The sequence below is a fragment of the Ascaphus truei genome, chromosome 11, assembly GCF_040206685.1.
Source record: "Ascaphus truei isolate aAscTru1 chromosome 11, aAscTru1.hap1, whole genome shotgun sequence".
NCBI classification, from domain to species: Eukaryota; Metazoa; Chordata; class Amphibia; order Anura; family Ascaphidae; genus Ascaphus; species Ascaphus truei.
Genome location: NC_134493.1, coordinates 57,096,074 through 57,115,226, shown reverse-complemented (window position 1 = coordinate 57,115,226; position 19,153 = coordinate 57,096,074). Strand labels below are relative to the sequence as shown.

At 53.1% G+C, this 19,153-nt stretch overlaps 1 protein-coding gene across 1 annotated transcript; it reads left to right on the top strand.

Moving 5' to 3' along the window:
• The first annotated feature begins 217 nt into the window (after nt 1-217).
• Nucleotides 218-18,404, top strand: LOC142463593 (microfibril-associated glycoprotein 4-like). Its single transcript, XM_075566539.1, has 6 exons — nt 218-318; nt 467-545; nt 7,449-7,591; nt 8,438-8,534; nt 8,849-9,031; nt 17,752-18,404. Exons 1-6 carry the CDS (start codon nt 313-315, stop codon nt 17,997-17,999), a joined length of 756 nt encoding a protein of 251 aa, XP_075422654.1. The 5' UTR covers nt 218-312; the 3' UTR covers nt 18,000-18,404.
• Nucleotides 18,405-19,153: the final 749 nt, after the last annotated feature.

Below are 19,153 nucleotides of genomic sequence, written 5' to 3'. Positions count from 1 at the left end.
ACTGAGTGCAAGCTGTGGGCATCCTGTCCTCACTCACTGAGTGCCTGCTCGGGTCATCCTGTCATGTGCTCAGCGCTCACATAATGAGTCCTGGAGGCTGAAACATAACCCTGTATCCTGTGAACATTTACTGGCCTCATAAAGAAGCCTTCCCCCTCCATCCCTCCCCAAACACCCACCCCTCCCCTCGCATCCCAAACAGGAGTATGAGGGGGGAAGGGGGGAAGGGGAGGGGGGTGAGCTTTCTGGACCAGAGGCAACATATAAATACGTGACCTTAAAAAGCAGCGTCAGACAGCACCAGCCCGAAACATGAAGGTAAGGAGCCGGGGGCCCACAAGTTACACGGCCGGAATATGGCACCTTAGGGCTGGGAGAGCTTCTCACAGAAGAGGGTGTTCTTATAACAGGGGTCCAAACACGTGTGCCTGTTGGGGTGTTCTCAGAAGGGGGTGTTGTGTTGCAGGTTATGGGATCCCTCAGTCACGTGGCGCTCCTGTTCATGGTGTGTGGTTCTGTGTGGACCAAGACAGACGATGGAAATGGTGAGTGCAGCCCACTGTCCTGACAGTGGGACCTTCCCCATCCGACGTTCAGAAACAAGCCAGGGTGCTGTGCCCGCTACACAATGGATATGGCTGAGAGATAGCTCGGGTGAGGGATAGCTCGGGTGAGGGATAGCTCGGGTGAGGGATAGCTCGGGTGAGGGATAGCTCGGGTGAGGGGTAGCTCGGGTGAAGAATTGCTCGGGTGAGGGATAGCTCGGGTGAGGGGTAGCTCGGGTGAGGGGTAGCTCGGGTCAGGGATAGCTCGGGTGAGGGATAGCTCGGGTGAGGGATAGCTCTGGTGAGGGATAGCTAAGGTGAGGGGTAGCTCGGGTGAAGGGTAGCTCGGGTGAAGGGTAGCTCGGGTGAGGGATAGCTCGTTGAGGGTTAGCTCAGGTGAGGAGTAGCTCAGGTGAGGGGTAGCTCAGGTGAGGGAAAGCTCGGGTGAGGTGTAGCTCGGGTGAGAGATAGCTTGGGTGAAGAATAGCTCGGGTGAGGGGTAGCTCGGGTGAGGGATAGGTTGGGTGAGAGATAGCTCGGGTGAGGGGTAGCTCGGGTGAGGGGTAGCTCGGGTGAGGGGTAGCTCGGGTGAGGGGTAGCTCGGGTGAGGGGTAGCTCGGGTGAGGGATAGCTCGGGTGAGGGATAGCTCGGGTGAGGGATAGCTCAGTGAGGGGTAGCTTGGGTGAGGGGTAGCTCGGGTGAGGGGTAGCTCGGGTGAGGGGTAGCTCAGGTGAGGGGTAGCTCAGGTGAGGGATAGCTAAGGTGAGGGATAGCTAAGGTGAAGGATAGCTAACATGAGGGGTAGCTTGGGTGAGGGGTAGCTCGGGTGAAGGGTAGCTCGGGTGAGGGATAGCTCATTGAGGGTTAGCTCAGGTGAGGAGTAGCTAAGGTGAGGGAAAGCTCGGGTGAGGTGTAGCTCGGGTGAGGTGTAGCTCGGGTGAGAGATAGCTCGGGTGAGGGATAGCTCGGGTGAGGGATAGCTCGGGTGAGGGATTGGTTGGGTGAGGGATAGCTCAGGTGAAGATAGGTTGGGTGAGGGGTAGCTCGGGTGAGGGGTAGCTCGGGTGAGGGGTAGCTCGGGTGAGGGGTAGCTCAGGTGAGGGAAAGCTCAGGAGAGTGAAAGCTCAGGAGAGTGAAAGCTCGATGAGGGTTAGCTCGGGTGAGGGGTAGCTCAGGTGAGGGATAGCTCGGGTGAGGGATAGCTCGGGTGAGGGGTAGCTCGGGTGAGGGGTAGCTCGGGTGAGGGATAGCTAAGGTGAGGGGTAGCTCGGGTGAGGGATAGCTCGGGTGAGGGATAGCTAAGGTGAGGGATAGCTCGGGTGAGGGGTAGCTCGGGTGAGGGATAGCTAAGGTGAGGGGTAGCTCGGGTGAGGGATAGCTCGGGTGAGGGATAGCTCGGGTGAGGGGTAGCTCGGGTGAGGGGTAGCTCGGGTGAGTGATAGCTAAGGTGAGGGGTAGCTCGGGTGAGGGATAGCTCGGGTGAGGGATAGCTAAGGTGAGGGATAGCTAAGGTGAGGGGTAGCTCGGGTGAGGGATAGCTCATTGAGGGTTAGCTCAGGTGAGGAGTAGCTCAGGTGAGGAGTAGCTCAGGTGAGGGAAAGCTCGGGTGAGGTGTAGCTCGGGTGAGAGATAGCTCGGGTGGGGGATAGCTCAGGTGAAGAATAGCTCGGGTGAGGGATAGGTTGGGTGAGGGATAGCTCAGGTGAAGATAGGTTGGGTGAGGGGTAGCTTGGGTGAGAGGTAGCTCGGGTGAGGGGTTGCTCGGGTGAGGGGTAGCTCGGGTGAGGGGTAGCTCGGGTGAGGGGTAGCTCGGGTGAGGGGTAGCTCGGGTGAGGGGTAGCTCGGGTGAGGGGTTGCTCGGGTGAGGGGTAGCTCGGGTGAGGGGTTGCTCGGGTGAGGGGTAGCTCGGGTGAGGGGTAGCTCGGGTGAGGGGTAGCTCTGGTGAGGGGTAGCTCGGGTGAGGGGTTGCTCGGGTGAGGGGTAGCTCGGGTGAGGGGTTGCTCGGGTGAGGGGTAGCTCGGGTGAGGGGTTGCTCGGGTAAGGGGTAGCTCGGGTAAGGGGTTGCTCGGGTGAGGGGTAGCTCGGGTGAGGGGTAGCTCGGGTGAGGGGTAGCTCGGGTGAGGGGTAGCTCGGGTGAGGGGTAGCTCGGGTGAGAGATAGCTCGGGTGAGGGGTAGCTCGGGTGAGGGGTTGCTCGGGTGAGGGGTAGCTCGGGTGAGGGGTAGCTCGGGTGAGGGGTAGCTCGGGTGAGGGGTAGCTCGGGTGAGGGGTTGCTCGGGTGAGGGGTAGCTCGGGTGAGGGGTTGCTCGGGTGAGGGGTAGCTCGGGTGTGGGGTAGCTCGGGTGAGGGGTAGCTCGGGTGAGGGGTAGCTCGGGTGAGGGGTAGCTCGGGTGAGGGGTAGCTCGGGTGAGGGGTTGCTCGGGTGAGGGGTAGCTCGGGTGAGGGGTTGCTCGGGTGAGGGGTAGCTCGGGTGAGGGGTTGCTCGGGTGAGGGGTAGCTCGGGTGAGGGGTTGCTCGGGTGAGGGGTAGCTCGGGTGAGGGGTAGCTCGGGTGAGGGGTAGCTCGGGTGAGGGGTAGCTCGGGTGAGGGTAGCTCGGGTGAGAGATAGCTCGGGTGAGGGGTAGCTCGGGTGAGGGGTTGCTCGGGTGAGGGGTAGCTCGGGTGAGGGGTAGCTCGGGTGAGGGGTTGCTCGGGTGAGGGGTAGCTCGGGTGAGGGGTAGCTCGGGTGAGGGGTAGCTCGGGTGAGGGGTAGCTCGGGTGAGGGGTAGCTCGGGTGAGGGGTTGCTTGGGTGAGGGGTAGCTCGGGTGAGGGGTAGCTCGGGTGAGGGGTAGCTCGGGTGAGGGGTTGCTCGGGTGAGGGGTAGCTCGGGTAAGGGGCAGCTCGGGTGAGGGACAGCTCGGGTGAGGGATAGCTAAGGTGAGGGATAGCTCGTGTGAGGGGTAGCTCGGGTGAGGGGTAGCTCGGGTGAGGGGTAGCTCGGGTGAGGGGTTGCTTGGGTGAGGGGTAGCTCGGGTGAGGGGCAGCTCGGGTGAGGGATAGCTAAGGTGAGGGGTAGCTCGGGTGAGGGGTAGCTCGGGTGAGGGGTTGCTCGGGTGGGGGGTAGCTCGGGTGAGGGGTAGCTCGGGTGAGGGGTAGATCGGGTAAGGGGCAGCTCGGGTGAGGGACAGCTCGGGTGAGGGATAGCTAAGGTGAGGGATAGCTCGGGTTAGGGGTAGCTCGGGTGAGGGGTAGCTCGGGTGAGGGATAGCTCGGGTGAGGGGTAGCTCGGGTGAGGGGTTGCTCGGGTGAGGGATAGCTCGGGTGAGGGGTAGCTCGGGTGAGGGGTAGCTCGGGTGAGGGGTAGCTCGGGTGAGGGGTAGCTCGGGTGAGGGGTAGCTCGGGTGAGGGGTAGCTCGGGTGAGGGGTAGCTCGGGTGAGGGACAGCTCGGGTGAGGGATAGCTAAGGTGAGGGATAGCTCTGGTGAGGGGTAGCTCGGGTGAGGGGTAGCTCGGGTGAGGGGTAGCTCGGGTGAGGGGCAGCTTGGGTGAGGGATAGCTAAGGTGATGGATAGCTCGGGTGAGGGGTAGCTCGGGTGAGGGATAGCTCGGGTGAGGGGTAGCTCGGGTGAGGGGTAGCTCGGGTGAGGGGTAGCTCGGGTGAGGGGTAGCTCGGGTGAGGGGTAGCTAGGGTGAGAGGTTGCTCGGGTGAGGGGTAGCTCGGGTGAGGGGTAGCTCGGGTGAGGGGTAGCTCGGGTGAGGGGTAGCTCGGGTGAGGGGTAGCTCGGGTGAGGGGTAGCTCGGGTGAGGGGTAGCTCGGGTGAGGGGTTGGTCGGGTGAGGGGTAGCTCGGGTGAGGGGTAGCTCGGGTGAGGGGTAGCTCGGGTGAGGGGTTGCTCGAGTGAGGGGTAGCTCGGGTGAGGGGTAGCTCGGGTGAGGGGTAGCTCGGGTGAGGGGTAGCTCGGGTGAGGGACAGCTCGGGTGAGGGGTAGCTCGGGTGAGGGGTTGCTCGGGTGAGGGGTTTCTCGGGTGAGGGGTAGCTCGGGTGAGGGGTAGCTCGGGTGAGGGGTTGCTCGGGTGAGGGGTAGCTCGGGTGAGGGGTTGCTCGGGTGAGGGGTAGCTCGGGTGAGGGGTAGCTCGGGTGAGGGGTAGCTCGGGTGAGGGGTTGCTCGGGTGAGGGGTTGCTCGGGTGAGGGGTAGCTCGGGTGAGGGGTAGCTCGGGTGAGGGGTAGCTCGGGTGAGGGGTAGCTCGGGTGAGGGGTAGCTCGGGTGAGGGGTAGCTCGGGTGAGGGGTAGCTCGGGTGAGGGGTTGGTCGGGTGAGGGGTAGCTCGGGTGAGGGGTAGCTCGGGTGAGGGGTAGCTCGGGTGAGGGGTTGCTCGAGTGAGGGGTAGCTCGGGTGAGGGGTAGCTCGGGTGAGGGGTAGCTCGGGTGAGGGGTAGCTCGGGTGAGGGACAGCTCGGGTGAGGGGTAGCTCGGGTGAGGGGTTGCTCGGGTGAGGGGTTGCTCGGGTGAGGGGTAGCTCGGGTGAGGGGTAGCTCGGGTGAGGGGTTGCTCGGGTGAGGGGTAGCTCGGGTGAGGGGTTGCTCGGGTGAGGGGTAGCTCGGGTGAGGGGTAGCTCGGGTGAGGGGTAGCTCGGGTGAGGGGTTGCTCGGGTGAGGGGTTGCTCGGGTGAGGGGTAGCTCGGGTGAGGGGTAGCTCGGGTGAGGGGTAGCTCGGGTGAGGGGTAGCTCGGGTGAGGGGTAGCTCGGGTGAGGGGTAGCTCGGGTGAGGGGTAGCTCGGGTGAGGGGTTGCTCGGGTGAGGGGTAGCTCGGGTGAGGGGTAGCTCGGGTGAGGGGTAGCTCGGGTGAGGGGTAGCTCGGGTGAGGGGTAGCTCGGGTGAGGGGTAGCTCGGGTGAGGGGTAGCTCGGGTGAGGGGTTGCTCGGGTGAGGGGTAGCTCGGGTGAGGGGTAGCTCGGGTGAGGGGTAGCTCGGGTGAGGGGTAGCTCGGGTGAGGGGTAGATTCTGGGACGGAGCTTCCCTGTGGCAGTGTGTACAGCAGTCTTGGTTGCATCGGATAGTGACTTTCATAGCCACGTCCATGGGCGGCCACGGGTAGCAGCTCCTTCCCACTATAAATACACTGTTACCCCTTGCCCCATCACATTGCCCCCCATGAGGATGTGCGCAGTGTAGCTGCCCTTGCTGATGATGGTGGGGGGTGGGGGGGGGGCGGTTTCTCTGGTTGGGTCAGACACATGGGATGAGGTTCCTCGGGCTGCACTGAGCCTGGACTGTTTGTGTTACCTGTTTAATGGAGCAACATTAGGCCTCGGGCATGGTCAGCGCTGAGGCGCGCTCACGCGTACCAGTGAGCCTCTGCAGCCGCAATGAGAGCGGCTTTAGCAGGGGCTCGCGCACGCTTCCGCAAGCGTGGGTCTTAAGAACATTTTAGTTTTGGCGCTCACGGGAGCGCAGGGCCGGTCACGTGAGCGGTTCGCACGGTGAGGCCGAACCAGCTCCGTGACGTCACTGGCCCGCCCCCCCGACACGCCCCCGGACGGAGCGCTAACCAAGGCCAGGGAAAGCACCCGCTTTCCCTCAGCCTCAGCGCGCCTCCGCACGCGCTGTGAGTCACCATGGACTCAGGCTAGAGTTCTTCATAGGTGACAGTACAGAGCTTTCCAAACTGCACAGGTGTACACGTGAAGAAGAGACCTGAGAGGTTTGGGAAGCTCTGTACACGTGAAGAAGAGACCTGAGAGGTTTGGGAAGCTCTGTACACGTGAAGAAGAGACCTGTGAGGTTTGGGGAAGCTCTGTACATGTGAAGAAGAGACCTGTGAGGCTTGGGAAGCTCTGTACACGTGAAGAAGAGACTTGTGAGGTTTGGGAAGCTCTGTACACGTGAAGAAGAAACCTGTGAGGTTTGGGAAGCTCTGTACACGTGAAGAAGAGACCTGTGAGGTTTAGGAAGCTCTGTACACGTGAAGAAGAGACCATTGATGTTTGGAAAGCTCTGTACATATGAAGAAGAGACGTGTGAGGTTTGGAAAGGTCTCTACATGTGAAGAAGAGACCTGTGAGGTTCGGAAAGCTCTGTACATGTGGAGAACAGACCAGTGGGGTTTGGGAAGCTCTGTACATGTGAAGAAGAGACCTGAGAGGGTTGGAAAGCTCTGTACCTGTAAAGAAGAGACCTCTGAGGTCTGGAAAGCTCTGTACATGTGAAGAAGAGACCTGTGAGGTTTCTAAAGACATGGGAATATCTTTGCAGAATTCTTATGTTGATCCATTAATAGGAATCACAACCTGCAGCAAATGTAGAGATCCCGCGTGGGGATGAAACGCTTTGCTGGGAGACGTAGTGATGTGTTATTATCGGACTGCGTTACCTTCTCACGTCTTCCTTGGAAGCCACGGGCTTGGGTAACCCCAAATAAGCTTTATAAATGCCCTGGACCCCCTTTCATGCTCAGCTTACAGTGATATGTAGTGTACCTCCTGACCTGTGCCACCTCCCCCCTGACCTGTGCCCACACCCCCTGACCTGTGCCCACTCCCTCTGACCTTTGCCCCCTCCCCTCTGACCTGTGCCCCCTCCCCTCTGACCTGTGCCCACTCCCTCTAACCTGTGCCCCCTCCCCTCTGACCTGTGCCCACTCCCTCTCATGTGCCCCCTCCTTTGACCTGTGACCTCTGACCTGTGCCCTCCCCCCTGACCTGTGCCCACTGGCCTGTGCCTCCAGACCTGTCCCCTCCCCCCTGACCTGTGCCACCCCCCTCTTACCTGTGCCCTACCCCTCTGACCTCTGCCTTCCCACTCTGACCTGTGCCCTCTCCCCTGACCTGTACCCCTCCACTGACCTCTGCCCCTGACCTGTGCCCCCTGACCTTTGCCCCCTGACCCATGCCCCCCCTGACCCATGCCCCCTCTGTTCCATGCACAGAGACAGAGGTGCTCCCTGCGGACTGTGAGGATGTACATGCGCTGGGAGCCGAGGCAGACGGGGTGTATGTTATATACCCGTCCGGGCCCCAGGGCCCTGTACCCGTATACTGCGACATGACCACGGACGGTGGGAAGTGGACCGTGAGTTACAGCCTCCGATACACCCTGCTATATCTATACACATGTACATACAGCACTATTTACACTGCTATACACACACACACACACACACACAACACTGCTAGATCTATACACATACACATACTGTACAGCACTGTATACACTGCTATATCTATTCACACACACAGCCCTGTATACACTACTAGATCTATACACACATACACACAGCCCTGTATACACTACTAGATCTATACACACATACATACAGCACTGTATACACTGCTATATCTATACACACACATACATACAGCACTGTATACCTTGCTATATCTATACACACATACACACAGCACTATATACCCTGCAATATCTATACACACATACACACAGCACTGTATACCCTGCAATATCAATACACACATACACACAACACTGTATACCCTGCAATATCTATACACACATACACACAGCACTGTATACCCTGCAATATCTATACACACATACACACAGCACTGTATACCCTGCAATATCTATACACACATACACACAGCACTGTATACCCTGCAATATCAATACACACATACACACAGCACTGTATACCCTGCAATATCTATACACACATACACACAACACTGTATACCCTGCAATATCAATACACACATACGCACAGCACTGTATACTCTGCAATTTCTATACACACACACAGCACTATATACCCTGCAATATCTATACACACATACACCCAGCACTATATACCCTGCCATATATATTTACACATACACCCAGCACTATATACCCTGCAGTATATATATGTACACAGCACTGTGCACACTGCAGCCCCTGTATAAATCCCACCTTCCCCTCCAGGTCATACAGCGGCGTTTTAACGGATCCCTCAGCTTCATCCGCGGATGGAATGATTACAAACTGGGCTTCGGACGCGCAGACGGGGAGTTCTGGTTGGGTGAGTGCGAAGGGGGTGGGGCCAGGACGACGCCTTGTGCCCTTGGCAATAATGGCTTAAAAAGTCGCTCACCGAGGCGGGTTCCCCTCAGCCTGCAGAGCATCGCTCCGTTAACCCCCTTACTTCTAGATATTATGCAAAGTGTCATCTATCAAACCATATATATATATGTATACCATCTGATGAATAGTATTCCTCTGATAAATATCATGCAGATTATTCCTCCATGGACCCGCTTCTGGAAATTCTGCAGAGCATTCTCCCTTTCTGCAGAGCACTGCTCCCTTAACCCTTCCCTTTCTCTCTTGCCTTAGGCCTGCACAACATTTACCTGTTAACGCTGAAGAAGAAATACGAGCTGAGGATCGATCTGGGGGATTTCGAGAATAACACGGTCTTCGCCAAATATAGCGACTTTGCCCTCTCTCCCAACGCCATTAACCCAGAGGAAGACGGATACTCGCTGCATGTGGAGGGATTCTCCAATGGAGGAGCAGGTATGAAACAGTGTCACCTGCAATACACACAGAGCTGCCACAGTGTGTCACAGTCACGTCACCATAACCCTGGGGAATATACCAACTGCAATACACAGAGCTGCCACAGTGTGTCACTGTCACGTCACCATAACCCTGGGGAATATACCAACTGCAATACACAGAGCTGCCACAGTGTGTCACTGTCACGTCACCATAACCCTGGGGAATATACCAACTGCAATACACAGAGCTGCCACAGTGTGTCACTGTCACGTCACCATAACCCTGGGGAATATACCAACTGCAATACACAGAGCTGCCACAGTGTGTCACGGTCACGTCACCATAATCCTGGGGAATATACCAACTGCAATACACATAGCTGCCACAGTGTGTCACTGTCACGTCACCATAACCCTGGGGAATATACCAACTGCAATACACAGAGCTGCCACAGTGTGTCACGGTCACGTCCCCATAACCCTGGGGAATATACCAACTGCAATACACAGAGCTGCCACAGTGTGTCACTGTCACGTCACCATAACCCTGGGGAATATAACAACTGCAATACACAGAGCTGCCACAGTGTGTCACGGTCACGTCACCATAATCCTGGGGAATATACCAACTGCAATACACAGAGCTGCCACAATGTGTCACTGTCACGTCACCATAACCCTGGGGAATATACCAACTGCAATACACAGAGCTGCGACAGTGTGTCACGGTCACGTCACCATAATCCTGGGGAATATACCAACTGCAATACACAGAGCTGCCACAGTGTGTCACTGTCACGTCACCATAACCCTGGGGAATATACCAACTGCAATACACAGAGCTGCCACAGCGTATCACGGTCACGTCACCATAATCCTGGGGAATATACCAACTGCAATACACAGAGCTGCCACAGTGTGTCACTGTCACGTCACCATAACCCTGGGGAATATACCAACTGCAATACACAGAGCTGCCACAGTGTGTCACTGTTACGTCACCATAATCCTGGTGAATATACCAACTGCAATACACAGAGCTGCCACAGTGTGTCACGGTCACGTCACCATAACCCTGGGGAATATACCAACTGCAATACACAGAGCTGCCACAGTGTGTCACTGTCACGTCACCATAACCCTGGGGAATATACCAACTGCAATACACAGAGCTGCCACAGTGTGTCACTGTCACGTCACCATAACCCTGGGGAATATACCAACTGCAATACACAGAGCTGCCACAGTGTGTCACTGTCACGTCACCATAACCCTGGGGAATATACCAACTGCAATACACAGAGCTGCCACAGTGTGTCACTGTCACGTCACCATAACCCTGGGGAATATACCAACTGCAATACACAGATCGGCCACAGTGTGTCACGGTCACGACACCATAATCCTGGGGAAATAGCAACTGCAATACACAGAGCTGCCACAGTGTGTCACTGTCACCACCATAACCCTGGGGAATATACCAACTGCAATACACAGAGCTGCCACAGTGTGTCACTGTCACGTCACCATAACCCTGAGGAATATACCAACTGCAATACACAGAGCTGCCACAGTGTGTCACTGTCACATCACCATAACCCTGGGGAATATACCAACTGCAATACACAGAGCTTCCACAGTGTGTCACTGTCACGTCACCATAACCCTGGGGAATATACCAACTGCAATACACAGAGCTGCCACAGTGTGTCACGGTCATGTCACCATAACCCTGGGGAATATACAAACTGCAATACACAGAGCTGCCACAGTGTGTCACTGTCACATCACCATAACCCTGGGGAATATACCAACAGCAATACACAGAGCTGCCACAGTGTGTCACTGTCACGTCACCATAACCCTGGGGAATATACCAACTGCAATACACAGAGCTGCCACAGTGTGTCACTGTCACGTCACCATAACCCCGGGGAATATACAAACTGCAATACACAGAGCTGCCACAGTGTGTCACTGTCACGTCACCATAACCCCGGGGAATATACAAACTGCAATACACAGAGCTGCCACAGTGTGTCACTGTCACGTCACCATAATCCTGGGGAATATACCAACTGCAATACACAGAGCTTCCACAGTGTGTCACTGTCACGTCACCATAACCCTGGGGAATATACCAACTGCAATACACAGAGCTGCCACAGTGTGTCACGGTCATGTCACCATAATCCTGGGGAATATACAAACTGCAATACACAGAGCTGCCACAGTGTGTCACTGTCACGTCACCATAACCCCGGGGAATATACATACTGCAATACACAGAGCTGCCACAGTGTGTCACTGTCACGTCACCATAACCCTGGGGAATATACCAACTGAATACACAGAGCTGTCACAGTTGTTACCCCACAACCCTGGGGAATATGTCACCTGCAATACACAGAGCTGCCACAGTGTGTCACTGTTGATTCACAATAACCCTGAGGAATATACCAACTGCAATACACAGAGCTACCACACTGTGTCACTGTTGTAACACCATAACTCTGAGGAATATATCACCTGCAAAACAGAAAGCTGCCACAGTGTGTCACTGTTTTTACACCATAAACTGGAGGAATATATCCCCTGCAATACACAGAGCTGCCACAGTGTGTCACTGTCGCTTCACCGTGAACTGGAAAAACATATCTCCTGCAATACACAGAGCTGCCAAATTGTGTCATTGTCACTTCACCATAACCCTGGGAAATATGCCACCTAATATACACAGAGCTGCCACAGTGTGTCACTGTTATTACACATCAACCCTTTGGAATATGCCACCTGCAATACACAGAACTGCCACAGCGTGTCACTGTTTTTACACCATAAACTGGAGGAATATGCCTCCTGCAATACACAGAGCTGCCACAGTGTGTCACTGTTATTACACATCAACCCGTTGGAATATGCCACCTGCAATACACAGAGCTGCCACAGTGTGTCACTGTTTCTTCACCATAAACTGGAGGAACATATCTCCTGCAATACACAGAGCTGCTACAGTGTGTCACTTTTGTTACACAACAACCCTTTGGAAATTTCTACCTGCAATACACAGAGCTGCCACAGTGTGTCACTCTTTCTTCCCCATAAACTGGAGGACATATCACCTGCAATACACAGAGCAGCCACAGTGTGTCGCTGTTGTTACACCATAACCCATAGTAATATGTCACCTGTAATACACAGAGCTGCCACAGTATGTCACTGTTGTTACACTATAACCTTGAGTAATATATCACATGCAATACACAGAGCTACCACAGTGAGTCACTGTTGCCTCACCATAAACTGGGGGAACATATCCCTTGCAATACACAGAGCTGCCACAGTGTGTCACTGTCCCTTCACCATAACTCTGGGCCTAGGAGGTGGGTAGTGGGGCTGTTGTTTGTATTTGTGTTTATTGTGGGTAGGTGGGGGGGGTGAGTGAAGGGGGTAGTAGTAGCCCCAAGGATGGGTGTTTAGGCCTACCATGTGGGTAGAGGGAAGGTTAAGTCCATCCTATAGCCACCCGCAAGGCCTAAACACCCATCAAGGGCCAAATACCCCCTTCACCCACCCCCGCTACCCACAAAAAGCATGGTACTTGTGGTTAACCCCTTCATTGCCTTAGCGGTTAGCCTCTAAAGCAGTGATTCTCAACCAGGGTTCCGTGGAGCAGTCGCAGGGGTTCCGCCTTGCCGCCCGCAGCGGGTGGGGGGGGGAGGGAAGGGTGGGTGGAGGGAAGAGGAGGGAAGGGTGGGTGGAGGGGATGGTTGGGGGGGAGGAGGGAAGGGGAGAGGAGGGAAGGGTGGGTGGGGGGGGGAAGGAGGGAAGGGTGGGTGGGGGGGATAGAGGAGGGAAGGGTGGGTGGGGGGGATAGAGGAGGGAAGGGTGGGTGGGGGGGAGAGAGGAGGGAAGGGTGTGGGGGGGAAGAGAGGGGGGGAGAGAGGAGGGAAGGGTGGGTGGGGGGGAGAGGAGAGAAGGATGGGTGGGGGGACAGAGAGGAGGGAAGGGTGGGGGGGTAGAGGGGGGAAGTGTGGGGGAAGAGGAGGGAAGGGTGGGGGGGAGAGGTGAGGGAAGTGAGGAGAGAAAATGGAGTGACACACTCGCTCACAGAGACACACAATCGCAGAGACACACACTCACTCCCAGAGACTCACTCACTCACACAGAGACAGCCCCGATCCAGACAAAGACACGCCCCCTCCCATAATAGCCACGCCTCCTCCCATAATAGCCACGCCCCCGCAGGGCGCCGAGCGCTCGTGCTCGGAGAGCTGGTGACGTCACCGCTCTGAAGCCTGAGCGCGCTCAGCGGCAGCGGGGACTCAGCCTCACACTGTGGCGAGCTGCTGGGCGCGGGATGTGCAGTTGGCAGCTTTTGGTGAAGATTCATTCACCGGCTGTTAGTGTGTAATATTTACTACGATTGCACAACCTTTCCACAAACACGCTCACACTCTCACATACACACATACAGTATACAAATACACACTCGCACGTGCACACGCATACACGCATACACGCACACATACAAACACTCACACACTCATACACACATACAGTATACAAATACACACTCGCACGCGCACACGCATACACGCATACACGCACACATACAAACACACTCACACTCTCACATACACACATACAGTATACAAATACACACTCGCACACGCACACGCATACACGCATACATACAAACACACTCACACATTCTCATACACACATACAGTATACAAATACATACTCGCACGCGCACACGCATACTCGCACACATACAAACACACTCACACACACTCATACACACATACAGTATACAAATACACACTCGCACGCGCACACGCATACACGCACACATACAAACACACTCACACTCTCACATACACACATACAGTATACAAATACACACTCGCACGCGCACACGCATACACGCACACATACAAACACACTCACACTCTCACATACACACATACAGTATACAAATACACACTCGCACGTGCACACGCATACACGCATACACGCACACATACAAACACACTCACACTCTCACATACACACATACAGTATACAAATACACACTCGCACGCGCACACGCATACACGCACACATACAAACACACTCACACTCTCACATACACACATACAGTATACAAATACACACTCGCACGCGCACACGCATACACGCACACATACAAACACACTCACACTCTCACATACACACATACAGTATACAAATACACACTCGCACGTGCACACGCATACACGCATACACGCACACATAGAAACACACTCTCACGTACACACATACAGTATACAAATACACTCGCACGCGCACACACATACACGCACACATACAAACACACTCACACTCTCACATACACACATACAGTATACAAATACACACTCGCACGCGCACACGCATACACGCACACATACAAACACACTCACACTCTCACATACACACATACAGTATACAAATACACACTCGCACGTGCACACGCATACACGCATACACGCACACATAGAAACACACTCTCACGTACACACATACAGTATACAAATACACACTCGCACACGCACACATACAAACACACTCACACACTCATACACACATACAGTATACAAATACACTCGCACGCGCACACACATACACGCACACATACAAACACACTCACACTCTCACATACACACATACAGTATACAAATACACTCTCGCACATGCACACGCATACACGCACACATACAAACACACTCACACTCTCACATACACACATACAGTATACAAATACACACTCGCACGCGCACACGCACACATACAAACACACTCACACATTCTCATACACACATACAGTATACAAATACATACTCACACTCGCACACGCACACGCACACATAGAAACACACACACTCTCACATACACACATACAGTATACAAATGCATACACGCACACATACAAACACACTCACACACACAAACAGTATACAAATACACACTCGCACGCGCACACGCACACATACAAACACACTCATACACACAAACAGTATACAAATACACACTCGCACGCGCACACACATACACGCACACATACAAACACACTCACACTCTCACATACACACATACAGTATACAAATACACACTCGCACGCGCACACGCACACATACAAACACACTCACACACTCATACACACATACAGTATACAAATGCATACACGCACACATACAAACACACTCACACACACACACTCATACACACATACTGTATACAAATACACACTCGCACGCGCACACGCACACATACAAACACACTCACACACACTCATACACACATACAGTATACAAATACACACTCGCACGCGCACACACATACATACAAACACACTCACACACTCATACACACATACAGTATACAAATACACACTCGCACGCATACACGCACACATACAAACACACTCACACACTCACATACACACATACAGTATACAAATACACACTCGCACGCGCACACGCACACATACAAACAGACTCACACACACTCATACACACATACAGTATACAAATACACTCACACGCGCACACACATACACGCACACATACAAACACACTCACACTCTCACATACACACATACAGTATACAAATACACACTCGCACATGCACACGCATACACGCACACATACAAACACACTCACACTCTCACATACACACATACAGTATACAAATACACACTCGCACGCGCACACGCACACATACAAACACACTCACACACTCATACACACATACAGTATACAAATACACTCGCACGCACACACACATACACGCACACATACAAACACACTCACACATTCTCATACACACATACAGTATACAAATACATACTCGCACGCGCACACGCACACGCACACATACACACTCATGCACACATACAGTATACAAATGCATACACGCACACATACAAACACACTCACACACACAAACAGTATACAAATACACACTCGCACGCGCACACACATACACGCACACATACAAACACACTCACACATTCTCATACACACATACAGTATACAAATACACACTCGCACGCGCACACGCACACATACAAACACACTCACACACACTCATACACACATACAGTATACAAATGCATACACATACAGTATACAAATGCATACACGCACACATACAAACACACTCACACACACTCATACACACATACAGTATACAAATACACACTCGCACACGCACACGCACACATACAAACACACTCACACACACTCATACACACATACAGTATACAAATACACACTCGCACGCGCACACGCATACATACAAACACACTCACACACTCATACACACATACAGTATACAAATACACACTCGCACGCGCACACGCACACATACAAACAGACTCACACACTCACATACACATATACAGTATACAAATACACACTCGCACGCGCACACGCACACATACAAACAGACTCACACACACTCATACACACATACAGTATACAAATACACACTCGCACGCGCACACACATACACGCACACATACAAACACACTCACACATTCTCATACACACATACAGTATACAAATACATACTCGCATGCGCACACGCATACACGCACACATACAAACACACTCACACACATTCTCATACACACATACAGTATACAAATACATACTCGCACGCGCACACGCATAATCGCACACATACAAACACACCCACACACACTCATACACACATACAGTATACAAATACACACTCGCACGCGCACACGCATACACGTACACATACAAACACACTCACACACTCATACACACATACAGTATACAAATACATGCTCGCACGTGCACACGCATACTCGCACACATACAAACACACTCACACACACTCATACACACATACAGTATACAAATACACACTCGCACGCGCACACGCATACACGCACACATACAAACACACTCACACACTCATACACACATACAGTATACAAATACATACTCGCACGCGCACACGCATAGATACAAACACATTTACACATACATACACTCGCACACGCATACACGCATACACGCATACACGCATACATGCATACACTCTTACCACCTGAATGCAGGTACATTGCCTTAGTTGCTATGAGAAGTGTGGGACCTGGCCCCCCTTGTTGCTTCAGAACCATCATCAGTATAAATCCAATTACTCTGGGCCACTACGGGAATCCTGGTAAGTCTTGCTTACGTGACCCAGTACCTTTGGCCTGTATGGGAACTGCCACTTGATCCTCCGACACCCGGGAGCCTCTTTCCAGGGTCCCCCTGCGGTCCGAATTCCTCTAACTTAACTATTCAGGACTCCATTCCTTCTTTTGGGGATAACTTGAAGGGTGCTGTCCCTGTCTGCAACATAATAAACAGGGGCCTGGTATCTTCTATTACTTTATAAACATTTCTTATCTACTCTCCCCGAGGCTCCTCTACTCTTGTCCTCCTGGAATCTAACCTTCTTCTTCAACACTTAGATACACTTCCATGATGTCAGACTTCCCATGGCAACATACAATGGGGAATGGCATATGCCAACCTGCTAGTAACCCTCTGGGAGGTGATGGGTTACACATACATATAGTACACACTCACACACACATATATGTATTCACTCACATAGACTCATACAGAGAGTCACAAACTCATTCACATGTACACTCTCACATACAGTCCCACCCTCTCTCTTTCCCAGGTGACTCTCTGTCCTATCACAATGGGATGAAGTTTTCCACGTTTGACCATGACCGTGACGTCCATCTCCAGAATTGCGCATTCCTCTACTCTGGCGGCTTCTGGTTCAAGGCCTGTCACCTGGCCAACCTGAACGGGCCGTACCTGCCTGCGGTCCATCGCTTCGCCGGCAGTGGCATCATGTGGTCTGAGTGGAAGGGTCTTTACAGCTCCCTCAAGGCCACTGAGATGAAGATACGCCGTGTGTGACTCCCCTACTTCTCATGTGACTTGTGACCTAATGTGACCACCTGACCTATGAGCTCCCTGCCAGCACATTTGTATCACCCTGTGACCCTATGTCAGCACTAGTGTTGCCATGTGACCTTTAACCTATAACCTGTCCATAACTAACTCCTCTGACTCCCCATGACCCAAATCCTGTACCCTCATCTTCTGTCTCCACATGACCTTCACACACCACCATCTTCTCTAACTCCATGCAACCTGGGATCTCCTGCTATTGTTTTTTTATGACCTATGGCCTCTTCCGTCGTCATAACCTCCTGTGGTCATTCCGTAATCTCTGCTTCATTGTCTCTGCGTGACCCTTTGCCCTTGACCGACTGAGGTTCAGCAATAAGTGCTCTCTAATAAACCTGCAACGTAACCCCAGATCTTGTGCTTTACTGAATAAGAGCTTCCACCGAGAGCGACCTCGAGATATTCGTTTCCAGGCTTACAGCCTGGCCCAGACCATTATTATGTTTCCCTTTCGATGTATCCAGACTGGACTAACACACCAGGGATCAATCGCAGACAGAAACACAGAGCTTATCAAATTCATTTATTGGAAAAAGGAATATCCAGAACTATGTTCAACACACACATTTACAACTGGGAAACTGGGGTACCATATACGTCTAGATGTAGGGAACTCCCTAAAGAGATTTCCCCTGCTCTGTCTTCCAGCAATGTCCATGCAGCTTCTCCCCGTTGAAACACAGCTTGTTTCCAGATGCCTCCATTTCCAGCTTATCCTAGCTGCTCCAACTAAAACACTCGGTGCTCACAGCTAACAAAGAGCTGATACTATCTCATCTTCCTTCCCCCAGGTGTTTGTAATGGGACCCAGGCCCTAATTGGGGGGAAAGGGGGATGCAACCAGAAACCCATTTATATGCAAAAAGTTATTTGGGAAGATCACCACCATATGTCAACACATAATACAGGTGTATTACGGACAGGTAGGGGTAATGAAGGGCTTGACCTTTATTATAAGCTGTCACATTTACCCCGACCCTCACACAGACTATCAACTAGAAAGCGCTTCAGTTAGTTTAGCATTTTATCACTTTGTGACGTCTCGTTCTAATCAGATGATTTTAAGTAAGAAATTCTGGGAATTAGGGAAATAATCCAGG